General features: G+C 51.4%; 1 protein-coding gene across 1 annotated transcript in view; it reads right to left on the bottom strand.

Moving 5' to 3' along the window:
• The window catches only part of Pcp4 (Purkinje cell protein 4), a 54,653-nt gene that overhangs the window by 25,238 nt on the left and 10,339 nt on the right, over positions 1–19,076 (bottom strand). The window contains exon 2 of the mRNA XM_046439184.2: positions 1,618–1,669. Coding sequence (XP_046295140.1) covers positions 1,618–1,669 — 52 coding nt within the window. The remainder of the gene's footprint in view (positions 1–1,617; positions 1,670–19,076) is intronic.

Genomic DNA, 19,076 nt, shown 5'->3' with positions numbered 1-19,076 from the left:
AGAAAGAGTGTTACTAAGGTTAACAAGAAAACTGGTTTATTGCTTTTCTAGTGAATTCATAAGTAACCTTCCTAAAGGGCTCCATTTTCATTTCTAATAAGGCAGCCACCAGTGGATATGAGGAGCATAAACAAAAGTTCTTTGGGGTCCTCAGGCATTTTTAAGAATGGAAAGGAGTTTTGAGAGCAGAAGGCCTGCGGATGGACAGAGCAGAGGATCTCTAAGAAGCCTGGGGCTGTAAGGCTCCGAGGGTGAGTTGGAGGGTCCGTGGCAATGAACTGCAGAGACAGATGGATGTGAACGCATGAACCAGGAAAATCAGCAGGGTGACAAAATGCTGCCCCCGGGACCTGCATGCAGGACGCTCCCCTGTGTCAGGCAGCTGGTTCTTCCTCTTTTAGGCAGCTACAATTTCCCTCCTCGCTTGTAAACCCCCTCCTTCTCCCTCCTCTGCTCTCTGACATCCTGCCAGTACCCCCCACACACCCAGCTCCTCACAGCAGACAGAAAAGGCTCTGGGCCAGGTTTGGGAAGGACCCTGGTTCCTTTCTCCCCACGCCCTGCTTTGAACAGGACAACCTCTACTTACTGAGGTGATGACCCCTTTACCTCAGGTGTCACCCCACTGACCCTGCCCAGAAGGACAAGGACAGCACAGAGGGAACTGAGTCTTGCTCAGGCCCCAGTGCAGACTCACTTCAGAAACCCAGAGTGCCTTCAGGACCCCAAGGAATCCTTACAGGTGCATTTGAGATTGGCATTTTGCAATATGATTGGTCAACACAGCACAGATTCCATCTGACTAGAGGCAAGAGTTGTTTCCCACAAAATGAGGATTCATTTTGTAACTAATAACAAGTGAGATTATCCAGGGCATGCTGGACTCCTCTGCGTTGCAGGGATCTTCCATTATGATGTCACCTGCCATCTCAACTGCTAAAGTTAGGGACCTGGGGGGAAGTGGGCTCCACTTCCTTCACCATCCATTGGCTTCCGTTCCTGCCCACACCCCAACACCCCCACACCTTTCTTGGCTTCCCAATCCATAAGCATATGATGCTCCTTCCTGAAACTTAAGGCTGTAGTGAAGCCTGCAGAGACAGGAGGCCAAAGCTCCTATCTCCTCCGTTACTTGTGTCTGCTGGTGACCCTGAAAGCACCAGTCGCCCCTGAGCACCACCCCAGGGACCTGCACCCTGCTCTGGATGCTAGGAACAGGGGAGCAAGTCTCCAAACCTCCTTTCAGAAGTTGAGCACTTCACAGTTTTCAAAGCACTTATCTCATTTGATCTCATTTTATCCTCACAACAACTCGGATGGATTCTCACCAACCCTAATGAAGAAAGCAGAGAACTATATTTGCATTGTAATTATCCTGTTACCCCAAATGGGAGTCCTCTTTTGGGAGGGAAACTGTTCTTATCACCGCATTTAGCTAGCTCTGTTTTCTTTGTAAAGCCAGACCAGGGTGCTCACTGTGAATTGCTAAAACCCACTCCAGACTGACGCAGGGACATAAATAGTAAGCAGATTTGGATGGAAGGCATGATCCACCCCTGCTGGGGCCCAAGGCTGCGGAGGGGCAAGAGGAAGGGGCAGGACACCGTGTCATCTTACCGTTTTCGCCTGATGTCTTATCTTTTCCATTGGTCGCTCCAGCACCTTGTCGCTAAAAACAAAAATACATAAATAAATAAGTAAACATTTTTAAGAAATTATCAGATGTAATAGGATTCTTCTGTCTCTTTCCTCTTGCCAAATGCCTCTCCCATTATATCCAGTTCTGTGCTACTTTAGCTCAGATGGTTAAAACACAGTAGTGGTGAGACAACTCAGAAAAGGGACAGCCCAGGAAAGGGGGGACTCAAGGCTCGCAGACGCAGCCCCCTTCCTGCCCCTGCTCAGTGCATCTCACAGGTCACAAGGGAAGCCAGACGGGAGACTACTGTTGATGGACAATGACCTCATTGAGAACATGAGGGAGAGAGCCAAGGCTCTGGGCCAACAGCAGGAGCAGAAACGTCCCCTTCATCGTGACAGCCCTCACAGTGCTGCACTCTCCTGTCACTCATTGTGCCCAAGGTCTTCTTTTTAAAAATATCATTTTCAACTAAACAACTCTGATGCTAAAAGTCAGAGTTCCTCCTCTCTCTGAGCTATTGTTTCCTGTCGCTGTTTATGGCTAACTTGTGCATTTTCATTTTGTGAGACTGACAAAAGTGTCACAGATGTTATTATAGTTTGCTTTGGAGCTTTGGGTGTGATTCCTGGGTGGGTAGTTGGGAGCTGAGTGGCGTTGACTGCGCATGTGAACATCACCCATTTGCTCCAGCCCGATGCCATCTTCCCAACTATTCTAGGACCTGGAGGGAGAGGCATTTTATTAATTCAATCTTCTTGCCATCATTAGAAAATATGCTTTGAGTTGAAAAGAACTGAAGTGATTGTAAACTTGCAGGAGGAAACGAGGCGGGTTGGGGGCATGATTTGTTCAAGATCATGGAGGAAGTGAGTAGAATCAAGACTGGGACCTGGCTTCCTCGCCGAGGTTAGTGTCCAGCAGGCATTGGGACATAGCAGTGCCTAAGAGGAGTCCTGGAAAGACAGACACGGAGCGAGGAGAAAGCTATAGGTGACTACAGGCCATTATGGGTGACCCCCACTGACCCTGAAATTCATACTGAGGTCAAGGACTTCAGCCTAAAAGCAATCTCATAAAAAATAGCAATCGGTTCCCTTTAGTATTCAATGTTGTCATGAGAATGTCCCAGCTCATTCGTCAGCCATGATTATTGGGAAACCCTTGCCTGCGGGTTCTGATTAGTGTAAGTAAACAGGGAACCAGATGACGGCTGGTGCTGACAGTCGGCCATGCTGTGCATGCTCACTGCCTTGTGTGGATGGAAACCTGGAGAGGCAAAGTGACGCCACTCACGTGTCATTGACACCCCCACCCTGCATCCCAGTCAACACAAATGCAAAAGCCCACCCGGGTCTAGGGGGCTCTTCCCTGTTCTGTGAGGCTTCCACCTGTCTCTGGCAGGAATGGGGAAGAAAGGAGACCAGTTGGAAAGGTCACAGAAATGTGGGCCCCTCCTTTCTTCCTGCCGGTGTTTGCATGGAGGGAGGAGATGGCAGTCTTCAGCCCACCGTCACTGACTGCTCTTGAGCAAACCACCACGCAGATCCCCTGCCCGGCACCCCCTACCACCCAAGAGAACCTGGAATACACATCGTCTGGACTGAAGCCAGATAATGAGTAGTGCAAGGAAAACACCCCTCTCTTCTTTTCTGTCCTGACTTGGGGGCCTCTTCTATTTCAGCACAGAGCTGATGAGTTGCACTTGATGGAAATCAAACTACCCTTGAGATGAGCCCAGTCAGTGACGCAGCCGCCCCAGGTGGTGAACTACGCAGTCTCTAAAACCCTTCTCTGCCCGACACACAGACACTCAGGAAAAAGAACATTCTGCAGAACAAAAGGACGGTGCTTTAAGTCCTACGAAATGGGATGCAGGTACAAAAGAGATGCAGGGTGGCCCCACTGCCTGAAATGGCTTGAGCACGAACACCTTCCAAGTGCCGAGAATGCCACCTTTCACAAAAGATCGCCTTCCAGAAACCAGCGGAAGACTGAAAAGAAATGTGCGCAGGGAGAAAAGAAGTCAGCTTTTGAGACTTTCCAAGACGGGATTTTTGTGTCAGGTCTTCTTTGAGGGAAGCAAAATGAAGCTGATAGATGTCACAGGAGATGGTGTCATGGATCAGAAAACGATCCTGACAAAAAAGAACAAGGCGTTCGAAGTGCGTTATTACAGAATTCTTGGAGACCTGGTGACATTTTCAAGGGAAGGCTGGGGGCAGTAGGAGGTTTTGCAAGAGCCAACCTATTCCTGGAGACTGGCCCCCACACATGACCGCTTGGCCACCACACCCACACAGGTGGTGGGTTTCCTGGAGGTAGAAGGTCCATGCCAGGCTGGGTATTAAGATGTCACAGCTCCGGCCGTGGAGGCCGGGCCCCAAGCACTCTCTCAAGCTTCACTGACTCGGGGAATTCTGACAGCTCCCTAACCAAGTGGGTGCTCCCAGAGCCTTGCTTCACCTGTGGACACAAGGCCAGAGGAACTTGCTCAAGGCCACACAGCTGGGAAGTAACTGAGCCAGAATCCAAACCCCAAAGACCAGGCCTCCCTCTCAGCCCCTGTGTAGAGCAGTGTTGTGTTGCAGGTCCCTGCAGGCCTCCACAGCAGGCCATGGTAAGGAGACAGGCAGACGAAGGTCTGCAGGGGACAGGAGCTTCATGAGCACCCGCAGGCTGAGAGTTTGGAGGAACGTTGGCTTACAGGAAGAAGCAGCCAAACCAGAGACGAAGGCCTTGGTTGTAGAAATGCTGTGCAGTCTTTTTCTTTTAAAGTTTAAATAGCACAAGCACAGAGCTGGGCTATGCTGAAATAAGTGGATGGATGAATGGATGGATGGATGGATGGATGAGTGGGTTGGAGGATGGGTAGATAGGTGGGTGGATGGATGGAGTGATGAAGGCCATTCTCTAAAAGACCATGAGAGAAGGGTTTTTTTTTTTTTCCATGAGGTGATAGAAGTTCATGTCCTAGGGAAAGAGACTGCCTTTTCTCTTCATCCTCCTCCCACCCCCAAATGACAGAAGCTCGGCCCCCAGCCACCCTCCACCATCCCAACCATGACCTCATCATCCTGAGCCCCCACACCGACTGCTGAGCAGAGCTAGTCCTGCCTCAAGAATATCATCTGTTAATCAATTTTATAATGAAAGTCAAGTCTTGAAAGAGAAGGGCACAATAAACGGACTTCAGAGTAAACTGTGGTATGAGCTTTTAGAATTCTGAGCTGTTTCCTGGGAATTTCAGAAATGATTCATCAGTACCGTGAATACCACCACTGTGTGGTTCAGTTGAAATATTCTTATAATTTAATACCTTACGAAATGCAAAAAGCCGGGAAAATTCTCCCCAGGTGAGCACACACAGCCCCAGTTACCAGGTTACGGCGGATCCGGAAAACACCCTGTCAGAACCGTCTGGAAAACCGCGCGCGTGCCCTGAGAGTCTCTGGAAGCGACCAGGACCCTGCTTTGATGTTTTCCGATGGATCTGGAGAGTGAGTCGGTGTCATGGCCACGGAGAGGAATGCAGCTGGCGTATCTAAGGGTTTCTCTGTTGTTTCTTCTGAGGCCAGAGAGTGGTCGTGGAGCCCCAGATCCACATCCATCTCAATCACAGCAAAACCAGCACATTGGACCTCCTCAGAATTCCTCTCCCCGGGGCACCCCACCAGGAGACCTGCCGTCTGGCCCTGGTCATGGTCCTCCGCATAGATGTTCTCCTTCAGGTCCTCCCCTGGTCATCTCCACTCACACCCACCCTGCGGCTTCCCTTTCATGCTCTGGGCTTCCCAGTCCTGTTTGGGACCGTGACCGTCCGTAACACCTCAGGCCCTGCAGACGCGGCATCTTCTTCGACACTCATCAAGTGTGTATGACAGTCCCTCCCCCTTCAGGCACCTGAAAGAGCATGGCCGAAGCTCCTGGGGGCCCAGTGACCCTCCCTCCTGAAACTTCATCAAGCAAGGTCCTATTATCACCCAGAGACCTTCTCGGGGAATGAAGGGCCCCTCTGGGGATCGGTGTGTTCCACTCAGTTTTCCTTGACAATCATAAATCATAAAACTACTTGGCTCTTGAGAACCAGACACATTTTCCCTAAAATCATCCATTTCAGTATTGTCCTGGTTTCATGATTAGGACATGCTAAGTATCCACCCAAGGTCACAACACGTAATTTTAAAGTTACAGCATAAAGCTATTTTTTTCCTCTGCCCCACCCTGGTGGCGAGCATGTGTGCTGTAAAGTCTGTTGAGAAGCCACAGAGACAGACTAGGGCAGACCACAGCCAGATGACAACTACTCTCGGTCCCCAATCCTGGGACACCACCAAGGGACTTACAGGGCTTAGAAAGAGAGGTTTTCTTTCTTATCGGCGGCTATTAATAAAATTACAGCTTTTCAGAATTCAATGGAAACCCAGTTGAAAGAAACCTAAACAACAGTTGCACATTTAAGAGACTCGTGTGCCTTTAAACGTTCCTTTTGATGATCTAGTATGTGCCAAGTATCCATAACAGGCAGGAGAGGTATTTAAAGAGATAATTTTTGGAGTAATTTTCCCTGACAGTCTCATTGCACCAAGATCTGCAGGAAAATAACAACAACAAAAAAATATGTCTCAGCTGGGCTTCCCAGAAAGCAGAGCCCGAGGCAAAGGCCATTCGTGCTCTGGCTTTAATAGAGAGGGCAATGCGGGAGCGCGGTGCGGGGGGGGGGGGGGGGGGGGGGGGGGCCACCCAGTGCTGATCCCCTCAAGGGCTCTGAAAACTCTGAGAACAGACGCTGGAGGAGGTGGGGCAGAAGAGCTATCCCCAGCTCCTGTCCCTCATCGATCCAAGGCATCCCACAGAGCATTGATTCCCGATGCCTGGACTGTGCAGCCTCACGCCTGGCATCTGCCAGGGGTCGAGGAGGACACTCCAGGGCAGGAGGTGGAGCTGGAGGTGTTCGGTGTGGGCAGGAGATGACAAGCTGTCACGGAGGACCTGCCTAGAGTCTGTAGAGCTCGTGCGGAGCTGGCTACCCACTCGGGTCCCCACAGATAGGGTCTATAGTGACATGTGAGAGGCGCCCCGACCTGAGCACAGGAACTTGCTGAGACTGCTTTCGACCAAGTTGCAAAATCACCAATGCCCCACGAGCTGAAAAGAGCCCACCAATTTCTCAGTAAATAGCTGGCTTTGGATCAATTTCTCTCTACCCTTAGCTTAGAACAGGTATTAAGATATGTCTGGACACTTCTGAGCTACATCTAGGATGGCACGCACACCAATAATACCTAGGTCTGAACAGCGTTGGCTTGAATAGAAAATGCACTGTGTCCTGGATATCAGTGGCAGACTCATAAGTGACCTGAGGACACGCCTTCTCAAAACCCACTTCTGCTTCCTTTGGTCGTGAGGCACTGGATGAGTTCTCAGTTCACTGTTCTTCCTGGTGAATCTATTTCAAAACCACATCCTTGGAAGAGCCACCCCTGGGCGAGGTGAGCCTGGCATTGCCTGGCTCACAGTGCATTTTGTACCTGGCAGAGAATAAAGAGCCAGCGCTACCATTTAAATCTGGAGTGTCCCCAAAAATATGTGTGAAAGGAAGGCTGATCCCCAGTGCCACAGTATACGGAGGGGGCTCTTGGGAAGTAGGACCTCAAGGCTCTGACCTCAGCTGTGGAATAACCCAGTGATGGATTCATAATTTGGTTAGCATGATTGGAGGTGGTGGGAATGTAGGAGGTGGGGCCTAATAGCAGTAAGTAGATCACTGGGGTGTGTCCTTGAAGGCCTGTCTTGTCCCTGGTTCCTTCCCCTCTTCTTCCCTTCTCCCCACCCCCTCCTCCCTTCTCCCCTGCCCTCCCCTCCTCTTCTCTCCACCTCTCCTCTCTCTCTCTCTGTCGTGTTTCTCCATTTGCGTTCCTCTGTCTTGCTCTCTGGCTGCCATGAGGTCGGCAGCTCTGATCTTCTGCACACTCCCACGGTGATGTTCCGCCTCGCCATAGGCCCAGAGTGACAGTGCCAAGTGACCAGGCACTTAAACCTCTGGGACTGTGAGCCAGAATAAACCTTCCTTCCTCTAAGTGGATTTTCTCGGGTGTTTTGCCACAACAATGGAAAGCTGATTAACACACTCAGTAATCAAGATAAATAATATTTTCAAACAATAATTTTAAAAATTAAAAGTACTGCAAGAAGTTATGATGAAAAAGATACTAAAATGTCAATTGGAATTCCTGATATCTGCCTCAGGCTCCAGTGTGACGCAACTCTGTACAAGTCCCCAAGTTTCCTCAAAGTGAGTAAAAGCACCCAGAAACCCAGTAATTCCAAGGATTTAGGCCGTCATCCTGACACCGTATAGTTGTTGAAACCCTTTCATGACACCATGGACCATGACTACAGGCTAAAAACTGTCATTTTGTGAGTTTTTACTCTATGATGTCTGGACTACCCCAGGAAGAGTTTCGTCTTTCACATCTTGCCGTCCATAACCATAAACCAGCACACAGTCCTGTGCCGTGTAGAAGCCAGACCGCCACCACCTGTGTCGTTATTAATGCTGATCCAGAACCAGGGAGGCAGCACACCTGGTCAGAAAACCATTCAGCCAAGTACTCGTAGAGGTCCATCTCGACAGTGAAACACAAGTTCCCATTAAAGCCACGATCATTGCTTATTCTGTAATGTTGAGGAATATGAAAAATGAAATGGATACCGCTTGGTTAATTTGGGGGATCCAAATTGCAGTTTGGAATGTTCTCTGAATCCACACCAATAGCATTTAGGTGGGTGAAGTTGGATTTGCTCTAGGAACTCAGCTTGATACTTAATTGGGTGGTTATTACATGATTAGAAGTTCACCTCTTCCAAAGCCTCCTGTGGCTAGGGAACAAAGAGCCCCCGGAAGCAATGAGGCCCCAGACCACCCCACATTCCTTAGGGCTGCACCCACAACTCCCTGTCACTCCCCTCTGCTCAGTAGACTTGCCCATTTGGTCACCAATTATTGGAAAGACCTTCACATGTAAACTTGACTTTGGTCACATTAGAGAAAAGAACATGGCAGAGACAGGGGCGCTCTCTCTCTCTCTCTCTCTCTCTCTCTCTCTCTCTCTCCCCCTGCCTCTACGAGGTGAACTGCTTTTCTCTATTATGCCCTCTTGCTGTGATGTTCTGCCTCTCCACATGAATAACTATGACCAGAGGCCTGGAAGGGACCCCTAGCTCACACCGGCTCTCACGTCTGGGGGGAGAGCGTGAGCCGGGGGCCCCCACCAGCTGTCTGTTGCTGGGGAAATCCCTGATCAGAGCCGCAGTCCCCTCCCTGCAAGAAAGAAAGATGACAAGTCACTGGGCCCACTGCAGCGTGTCGGGGGCCTGTCCACCAACGCCAGAGGTCATCACCAGGCACTGTCCAGTGGGAGGCTTCTGTACGGAGACAAGGGGACGTTCTTGTCCCAGAGTGCTTTTCAGTATTTGGGCCTCTGTGCCTGCCATCTGGCCTCTGTTGGCCCGGCCTACCAAGCAGTGGCAGGGATTCCTCAAAACAAGGAAATGGCTTGGAAGCGCTTGTTAGCGGCTGCTGACACCACCCGGCCCCCGCCATGCCTTTCCTCCCAAGTCGTTCCTCTCTGTGGTGCTGTCCTCCTCCCGCCGCAGCATCATGATGTTCTCGCTGCTAATGATTCTAGGGTTTCTAGCTCCCCTGAAATGGCAGCCTGTCGACAGGCGATTCCTCAGAAGAGTCATAATTAAAGGAAAAACACAAATCCGCGTGTCTCTGCCATACGCTGTGCTCAGGGACCTTGAAGGTTTGGATATTGCACATTCTTTGCAGAAGGGACAGCCCCCACAGAGGGACACCAAGTGCAGAGCCATCCCAATTATCCCAGGACGCCCTTCCAAGAGTCTCTTCCTGCTTTCTTTTGATCACTGTTTATAGAGGGGGGAAAAGGCATGTTTGTATGCATTATGTTTTAATGTTTTATTGAGGAAGGACCACGGGTCTCTTGATGATGAGACTTTAAATAAACTGGGGGAGTGAAGCCACAGGGCAGCACAGATAAACAGAGCAACAGCTGGGCCGGACAGCAGGTCGTGGATGAGAGCCAGGGCCCTCGGTCACTGAGCAACATCAAGGGACCCCATTAAAGGCACCTTTCCAATTAGAGTTCTGGATTTTTCAGAAAAGCAGCAGAGACCTTAATGCCAACATTCTGCGGTAAGAATAGAAGAGATTTAATTTCTTGCCACTGATATTTTTAAATCATCTATAATTCTTCTAGTAACATTCGCAAAAAAAAAAAAAAAATGATCATTAAAAGCTCCACTGATTTAATCCCTAAAGGTGTAGAAATTAATGTCAAAAGAAAACTTCAGCTTTTTTTTTTAAAGTTGATTGAAAAAACTGATGAGGTTTTCAAGGACAAGCTCATTAACCTTTCTAATTCTTCCTCACGCTCTCACTTTCCCCTCTGCAAGACCCAGAGGCTGAAATTTTGCCTCCAATGCCGACTTCTATTCCTAGAATTGCTATCCTGACCTTTACGGTGCCAGAATTAGTTGGCCTCACTGGGGGTTCAGCAAACCATTATTGAAGGAGTCCTCCTGCGCAGGGACTCGTGATTCGTTTTATTGAAAGGCTTTTTCTACTTTATGCCACAGTCATAATTTTTTTAAAAATTTGTGCTTTTACCCTAAAAAACCTTCTTTGTGCCCATTTCCTTTATAAAGAACTCTGTTTTCTATTTGCAAAAGCAGGATGTGGTCATTGTGAAATTACTGGACATGCAGAAGGAAGAAAGTGGGAAAACCATCCACCATCCAACGGCTCGTGTTGAGCTGTGCTGACACCCTAGAACACTTCCTTCCAACTCTTCTGAGTGGACACACGTGGATATTGTCTCCGTCTTATTAAAATGCACATCCTTCATCTAATTTCACAACAGGTGTATGTGGCAACCAGGGGACAGTGCTAGCTAGCCAAGGCCTCGAGAGACATCCTCTCACTTCATGGATTCTTGTGTCATGTGAAATGTCCACTGAGGCTCTTGAATTCATTTGGAGTAAATACCTCCAAGGTTTCAAATCCTACGTATCTCGTGCATGCCAGTAAAGCGGCTTGGCTTTTCCTATTCAGCCTAGTCCCCCAAAGACTCAGACTGATGTTTACATTGCTGTCAACTTTGTTTGAAAACAAATGGCACAGAAGGTTCTGGATAGCCACCACAACTTCTGCAGCGGTATGAGCTAAGGTGTTAGTGTTTTGTTTTGTTTTTTGGTACTGGGTATTGAACTCAGGGGCACTTGAACACTGAGCCCCATCCCCAGCCCTATTTTGTATTTTATTTAGAGACAGGGTCTCACTGAGTTGCTTAGCACCTCGCTTTTGCTGAGGCTGCCTTTGAACTTGGGATCCTCCTGCCTCAGCCGCTGGGATCCCAGGCGTGCACCACCGCCCAACTGTTGGTGCACTTTCTCCTAAGCGAGTCCTCTCCACGGCGCTGACCTCCTTCCTGCTCCAGCACCCTGAGATTCAGACCCCTAACAGATTAGCGTTTCCAGCTGGTTCCCTGGTCACTGTACAGCAGCTGATGTCCCTAGGACCCCACTCCCCAGGGACACACAGGGCCACGGTAGTATTAATGCTGGTTGTCAGTTTAAGAGGAGTTTCCTCTTGAAACAGAGAACTGGGGCTGCCACATCGTAGCCGAAACCCTGCTCGCCCACAGCTGAGATCCTGTGGCAGCGCCCAGGGAGGGCAGCTTCGGTCACTCTCTGCCATCTTGTTCCAATTCCACTACTTCCGCTGTTCTTTATAAGGCAGCATTTATTAGTTGTTTCAGTACAGTGCCCCCCTTACCTGCAGTTTCAGTGACCCCAACCAACCAAATTCTGAAAATATTACTATAGTGCAAAGAGGAACTTAAGATGCTTGAGTTAGAGCACATTCACTGACTCTGATTACACTATATTGCTACAATTATTCTCTTATTATTAGTTATTGTTGCTGGTCTTTATATAGATAGGAAAAAACAGTATATTTAGGCTTGGCCCTGTGTGCAGTTTTCAGGAATCTGCAGGGGTCTTAGAATGCATCCCCCATGGATAGGAGAGGACTGCTGCACGTGGGTTAATTTATGTGCAAGTCTGTAAGATCATGCTGTTCTCAAAGCAGTGTAAACACCTTGGGCTTATTTGGTGAGTACCATAATTGGGCTCGTTTTATTCACAGTGTGCTAGTGAAAGGTGGATTGTAGAGCTGAGGGCAAAGGGGAGGCCCTGACTCCAAAGGCACACAATGGAACTTTCCAGAGAGAATCAGTAGTCTAAATCTCAATGTCAGAATTCACCAGCCATGCAACTTAAAAGGGTAGATGTGACTATGTGAAAGTGCACCTTGAAAACCCTGATGAATAAAAAGAAAGAAGAGGAGGAGGTGGAACAGAGTCCTGGAATTAGACCCCCCAGGATACCCAGCCCTGTCACACAGGAGCCTCCTAACCCTGAACAAGTCACACCACTTTAGTGAGCCTCAGTCCCCACTTCCGTCAAATGGGAATAGCAGTAAACTACTGTGCCAGGTAGTGGGAATTACATGCTCACTTTGCAGAACCTGGTCCCTGAAAGGAATCCAACAGCATAGGAATGGTCAAAGGAGAGGGGAGAGAGGAGAGAGAGGGAGAGGAGAGGGGAGAGAGAGGGGAGAGGGAGAGGGAGAGGGAGAGAGGGAGAGAGGAGAGAGGGAGAGAGGGAGAGAGGGAGAGAGGAGAGAGAGGGGAGAGGAGAGAGAGGGAGAGAGGGAGAGAGGGGAGAGGGAGAGAGGAGAGAGGGGAGAGAGGAGAGGGAGAGAGGGGAGAGGGAGAGAGGAGAGAGGGGAGAGAGGAGAGAGGAGAGAGGGAGAGAGGAGAGAGGGAGAGAGGGGAGAGGGAGAGAGGGGAGAGGGAGAGAGGAGAGAGAGGGAGAGAGGGAAAGAGGAGAGAGGGGAGAGAGGAGAGAGGAGAGAGGGAGAGAGGGGAGAGAGGAGAGAGGAGAGAGAGGGAGAGAGGGAGAGAGGAGAGAGAGGGGAGAGGAGAGAGAGGGAGAGAGGGAGAGAGGGAGAGAGGGGAGAGGAGAGAGGAGAGAGGGAGAGAGGGGAGAGGGAGAGAGGGAGAGAGGGGAGAGGGAGAGAGGAGAGAGAGGGGAGAAGGAGAGAGGAGAGAGGGGAGAGAGGAGAGGGAGAGAGGAGAGAGGGGAGAGGGAGAGAGGGAGAGGGAGAGAGGGGAGAGGGAGAGAGGGAGAGAGGGGAGAGGAGAGAGAGGGGAGAGGAGAGAGAGGGAGAGAGGGAGAGAGGGGAGAGGAGAGAGAGGAGAGGGAGAGAGGGAGAGAGGGGAGAGGAGAGAGAGGGGAGAGGAGAGAGAGGGAGAGAGGGAGAGAGGGGAGAGGAGAGAGAGGAGAGAGGAGAGAGAGGGGAGAGGGAGAGAAGGGAGAGGGAGAGAGGAGAGAGAGGGGAGAGGAGAGAGAGGGAGAGAGGGAGAGAGGGGAGAGGGAGAGAGGAGAGAGGGGAGAGAGGAGAGAGGGGAGAGGGAGAGAGGAGAGAGAGGGAGAGAGGGAGAGAGGAGAGAGGGGAGAGAGGAGAGAGGAGAGAGGGAGAGAGGAGAGAGGGAGAGAAGGGAGAGGGAGAGAGGGGAGAGGAGAGAGGAGAGAGGAGAGAGGGAGAGAGGGGAGAGGGAGAGAGGGAGAGAGGGGAGAGGGAGAGAGGAGAGAGAGGGGAGAGGGAGAGAGGAGAGAGGGGAGAGAGGAGAGGGAGAGAGGAGAGAGGGGAGAGGGAGAGGGGAGAGGGAGAGAGGAGAGAGGGGAGAGGAGAGAGGAGAGAGGGAGAGAGGGGAGAGGGAGAGAGGAGAGAGAGGGGAGAGGGAGAGAGGAGAGAGGGGAGAGAGGAGAGAGGAGAGAGGGAGAGAGGAGAGAGGGAGAGAAGGGAGAGGGAGAGAGGGAGAGAGGGGAGAGGGAGAGAGGAGAGAGAGGGGAGAGGGAGAGAGGAGAGGGGGGGAGAGGAGAGGGAGAGAGGGAGAGAGGAGAGAGGGGAGAGAGGAGAGGGAGAGAGGAGAGAGGGGAGAGGGAGAGGGGAGAGGGAGAGGGAGAGAGGGAGAGAGGGGAGAGGAGAGAGGAGAGAGGAGAGAGGGAGAGAGGAGAGAGAGGGGAGAGGGAGAGGGAGAGAGGGAGAGAGGGGAGAGGAGAGAGGAGAGAGGGAGAGAGGAGAGAGAGGGGAGAGAGGGGAGAGGGAGAGAGGGGAGAGGGAGAGAGGGAGAGAGGGGAGAGGGAGAGAGGAGAGAGGGAGAGAGGAGAGAGAGGGGAGAGAGGGGAGAGGGAGAGAGGGAGAGAGGAGAGAGGGGAGAGGAGAGAGGAGAGAGGGAGAGAGGAGAGAGGGAGAGAGGAGAGAGAGGGGAGAGAGGGGAGAGGGAGAGAGGGAGAGAGGGGAGAGGGAGAGAGGAGAGAGAGGGAGAGGGAGAGAGGGAGAGAGGGGAGAGGGAGAGAGGAGAGAGAGGGGAGAGGGAGAGAGGAGAGAGGGAGAGAGGAGAGAGAGGGAGAGGGGGAGGGGGAGAGGGAGAGAGGAGAGAGAGGGAGAGGGGGAGGGGAGAGGGAGAGAGGAGAGAGAGGGAGAGGGGGAGGGGGAGAGGGAGAGAGGAGAGAGAGGGAGAGGGGGAGGGGGAGAGGGAGAGAGGAGAGAGAGGAGAGAGGGAGAGGGGAGAGAGAGGGAGAGGGAGAGAGGAGAGAGAGGGAGAGAGGGAGAGAGGAGAGAGAGGGAGAGAGGGGAGAGGGAGAGAGGGAGAGAGGAGAGAGGGAGAGAGGGAGAGGGGGAGGGGGAGAGGACTGGGGGAGTGGCCTGGGGGATGGGGGAGAAGATGGCCCATTTCTCTTCCACTGTGCTCCACCTGCTCTATGGCTAAGCAGAGAGCACATCCGGCTTGGCCACATATGGCCGAATGACCCCAAATAAGGGCTGCACTACTGGGCGCCTCAGCTGCTATATCTGCCAATTTCTTGTTCATGGTGAATTAATTCAAATTAAACATACCTCACATGGCTATTATGAGAATCCAAAGAGCAAGGACTAATATCTGTGACCTTTTCCTCATGAAGGACGCAGCCCTCCCTGCTAGGCGTGAAGTTACTAATTCCTGTGGAAGCTTCCGGGCCTCTGACTCTGGCACAGATGCATTTTGTGGTTTGGGTTCAAGTCCCTTGCAGGGAGGGTCCAGGAGGAACGTGGGCATGCTGGGAGAGCCCAGTGGCCCTGGCACAACTGGGGCATGCCCGGCCTGATCTGCGACTCTCCACAGCCTGCAGCTGGGTAAAGGACACAAGATTCAACATGCGGCAGCAGCTGCTGCTCGGCCAAAGGGAGCCCCGAGGTTCTGTGAGGTCCGGAGGCTGCAGGAACGTGGATGTCCGTGCTCACCTTCTGCAGCTTCTCCCTCACCTCCACCTCCTCCATCGTGTGTGTCCTTTCCTCAGATCATCCTCAGGGTAATGGCAGCTGGTGGGAAGCCCAGAGGCCTGCCAACATGGCACGGCTGCTGCTTGAGGAAGGGCACGGCGAGCCTTCAACAGAGGCACAGGGACCCAGAAATCACTAGCACGTTCTCACAGGAGCCACAGAAGGCGCCAGACTGGGTGGAGCAGAGAGGGCAGGAGAGGTTTGTTCCTTCTCCCTGTTCCTAGAAATGGTGGCTACTCAGCCAGCGTCAGGAGCCGGGAGAGGATGGAGTGCTGCCCACCAAAGACCAGGGAAGCAGAGAGGAGACACAGCTGCAGCTCACCATTTAAGGCCAGATTCACCTTAGAGACGAGCAGGGGAGAACCTATAGGCAGAGCCACTTTTCTGGAAGTAACGAAAACCTCTGATCTAAGGGAATCCATATAAGCACCAAGCGCAGCTGCCCTTCCTGGAACGATGTGGTTTCCCGAGCACTCTTGTGTTTCACGGGCCAGAGAAGCTAATGTGTGGCTACAAACCCACAGGTGGTCGCCCTGGGACAGGAACTGGCCATGGTGACAGAGGCCTCTTTTCAATGACCTGCAGCGCCCGCATTCAGCTTGATCCCCTTGCCAACACAGCTTGAAAAGCCTCTGCTGAGTCCAGTCAAGAGAAGGCAAAGAAAGACCTCAGACAACGGAAGGAAGAAGCCCTGGGGGCTGGGAGAGGGCTGGGAGAGTGGCACCCTGCAGGCCCCCAGCACCCATCCTGGGTGCTGCCTGATCTGGGCTTGGCCCCACCAGCTCCCCCACAGTTGAGCCAGGAGCCATAGGCGCTGCATTCAGCTTGTTCATTAAGTGAAAAAGTGGAGCAAGAAAGAAAGAGCCCACAGCACACCTGGGGCTATCCAAGAGGAGCCCCAAGCACGCTGCCAAGTAAATAGACCCTTTCGTTCCCTCTCCCCAAGGCTCCAGGCTCAGTCTTGAAATGCGAGCAGCTACATTTTCTCAAGCACCACGACAACAGTGACTTTCCATTCCAGAGGAACAGCCCTACGCTTACTACCAGGCACAACCTGAGACGCTGGGAGGTGTCAGAGCAAGGACACCAAGTCAGAGGGGTGGAATTTGAGCCCGGGCAGGCTGACTTGGAACTGAGGGCACCCGCCATTATTCTCGCCTGTTCAGAGGGGGAAACGTTGGCTTGGAAGACGGAGGCCCTGTCTTTGAGGACACCTTCTGCCACCAACTGTGCAACCATCCCCGTCCATCTGGTTGCAGAGGAGGAATCTCATTTCTTGCCCTTCCTTATTTTAAAGGACCCGTGTGGACATTCATGACATCACACGAAAGTCTGCTTGTGAAACCCTTTGGGCCATTTTACGTAAAAGATGGAGGAACACATCCCACAGGGTGGTCCTGGAACTGGATGAAGCAGAGCTCACTGTCCTGATTCTGTTCCATCGCAAGGTCCGCCTGCCCACTCCTTGCACCTGCGAGAACGGTTTACAGGGACCATGAAAACAGGCCTCCCAGCCAGGCGCGGTGGCACATGCCAGTGATCCCAGGGGCTCGGGAGGCTGAGGCAGGAGGATCGGGAGTTCAAAGCCAGCCTCAGCAAATGTGAAGTGCTGAGCAACTCAGTGAGACCCTGTCTCTAAATAAAACACAAAATAGGGCTGGGATGTGGCTCAGTGGTCCAGTGCCCCGAGTTCAGTCCCTGGTACAAAGAAAAAAAAAAAAAAGCTCTCCCTCGGTCACTCACTCTGTGGGTTTTCTGGTTGTCCGTCCGTGAGTTCCACGACTCTATGGACACTCTTGCTATAAAAGCTGAAGCCCTGGCTTCGGCAGTGACTTCTTGTGATGAAATGCAGATGCTAACTTGGCACCACAGACAACAGTTTCCAGGAGGATTGTTCCGAGCTTCCGAAGCTGGAGATTTGCTTCTTTGGTAATAAAGAAACAGATTTTTTTTCCCACTCAACTAAAATGAAAGTGGTTTCAGAATATGCTAGAAGCCTGGCTGTATTCTTTGGGAAGTAAGGGGAATGTTTGGTCCTAAATCAACTGTTCTGGCTCAAGAAATGCAATGAGATGGATCCGGAGACTGGCCAAAAGCTACGGAGCCACTGACCAGCTGCACCCTGGGGAGGTAAAACTCTCCCACTCTGTGTGAGAGCATGCACAGGGCCCCACCACCTGCCCACTCTAACGACAGCTCTGCCCTTCATGATGGACATTTGCTCCGTATTTCATTTTGCATCCCTCTGAAATCCAGAACAATTTAATTTGCTGCAAAACAAAGCTACTTCTGATTTAGGTAAAGGCTGTCTTCCAAGGACAGGGTCACTCCACCACCAGATCGCTGCACATCTGCACCCACTGACCCTGTGTTGCTGAGGCCGACTGTTCCCAAGCCCAGGGAGTAAGCGCGCTTCTTCAGTTGAACAAGCCTGAGCATCTGTGTTCTGTGTCCCCTGCACACGGGGCGCTCAAGGAGAGGAGGTGAAGCCAGATGTGAGGACAGAAAAAGTCGTTGGACAAAACTGGTCATTGTGACCTTTCACATGAATAAGCAACCAATACCCGGGAAGGATCTTAGGAATCAGAATTCGGGGAAATTTTCACATTGAGGTTGGAATTTAGCATTTAGATGCTTTTAAACGTACATAAACACACACGTTCTAAGTGCATTTTAACTGATTTTATTACTTCGTCGCCGGTTCTTAGGGTCAACCAAGCCCACCCTCAGCCAAGACGACTTCTTTTTCAAGCTCGCTGCAGGCGGGCTTCCTCCATGCCAGCCTGGAGGTGCCACAGACTTGGGGAAGACCCTCAGCCCTCTCCTCCCAGGGCCAGACGCAGGCCATGCCAAAGTCCCCGCTGGACAGGGAGGATACTCTCTGCACACACGAGGCTCCGCGCTCCGAGAGTGAGAGAGTCGTGCTCTGTCCACTCTCTGTTTCTATTTTTTTTTTTCCTTTTTTTCTTCCTTTTCTTTTTTCGTTCAAAAGCCGTCAGGCCACCTGCCTTTACCCAGGGTTGACCTCATGGGGGTGTGACTGAGGCAGTCACACTGGCCACATTCAGAAGGGCCCCAAGCCGGGCCTTCTGATCTGTTTCCACTGTCGTGAAATTCTTAATAATGTTTATCCAGGGGCCCCTACTTCTGTTCTCACCAGGCCCCACATATTGTCCTGGTCCTTCCTGACCAGGACATGAGCTTTCTTAGATGTCCCACCTCTGAGCATTGTCCCCTCAAGAGAGGTCTGTGGCACAGGTGCCCAAGAGGACAGGGTGAGGACGGGTCTTGCTCTCACACAGCGCGTTTCTGACAGATCTGGAGGTCCTGGAGGCTCAACCCCATGTCCCTTCCCTGGGGCAACACCACCAGAGCCCGGAGCCCCCGAAGCAAGAACAAAGGTCCCCCGAGGCCACTGCTCCTAGCAGTGGAGTCACATTAGGCTGCATTTGTATTTTTGTCATTTGAAAATTTAAAATCCTCATTCAAAATTCAACCCTGGGGGAACTCTCACATGAATTTCAGCCAATCTGGCTTTCGGCAAGAACTCAGCAGAAAACCCATGACGTGGACATTCATAAAATACGGCCCCCCAGTGAGACGAGTGGCTGAAAGATGGGAAGATTAAATCCAGATGAAAAGATAGCTATGAACTTGGAGGAGGTACTTGGTGGAGGTGCTTGACAAATCGCTATGTCTATTTTAAGAAATTTTCTTCAAGAAGAGTTAAATAGCCCACATTTCTGGGGTAGAGAACATTGCCAGAAATAATATTGGAGACATGGAACTGTATTATCTAGGTATTTTGACAGGACTTCAGCAGATGTGAGAAGGGAGCTATAAATACAGGATGAGTCCATTCCTGGAACGGACTAAAAGAGAAAAAAAGAATAACAATAGCAAGAAGCCTCCAGGGACCCCGAGGTCTAAACAGCACCGTGATATCCCGCCATGGATAGA

This window comes from Marmota monax, unplaced genomic scaffold (genome assembly GCF_021218885.2).
Source record: "Marmota monax isolate L192 unplaced genomic scaffold, Marmota_monax_Labrador192_F-V1.1 WCK01_AAM20220418_F8-fsc00125, whole genome shotgun sequence".
NCBI lineage: Eukaryota > Metazoa > Chordata > Mammalia > Rodentia > Sciuridae > Marmota > Marmota monax.
This window is presented reverse-complemented; position numbering and strand designations above follow the sequence as displayed.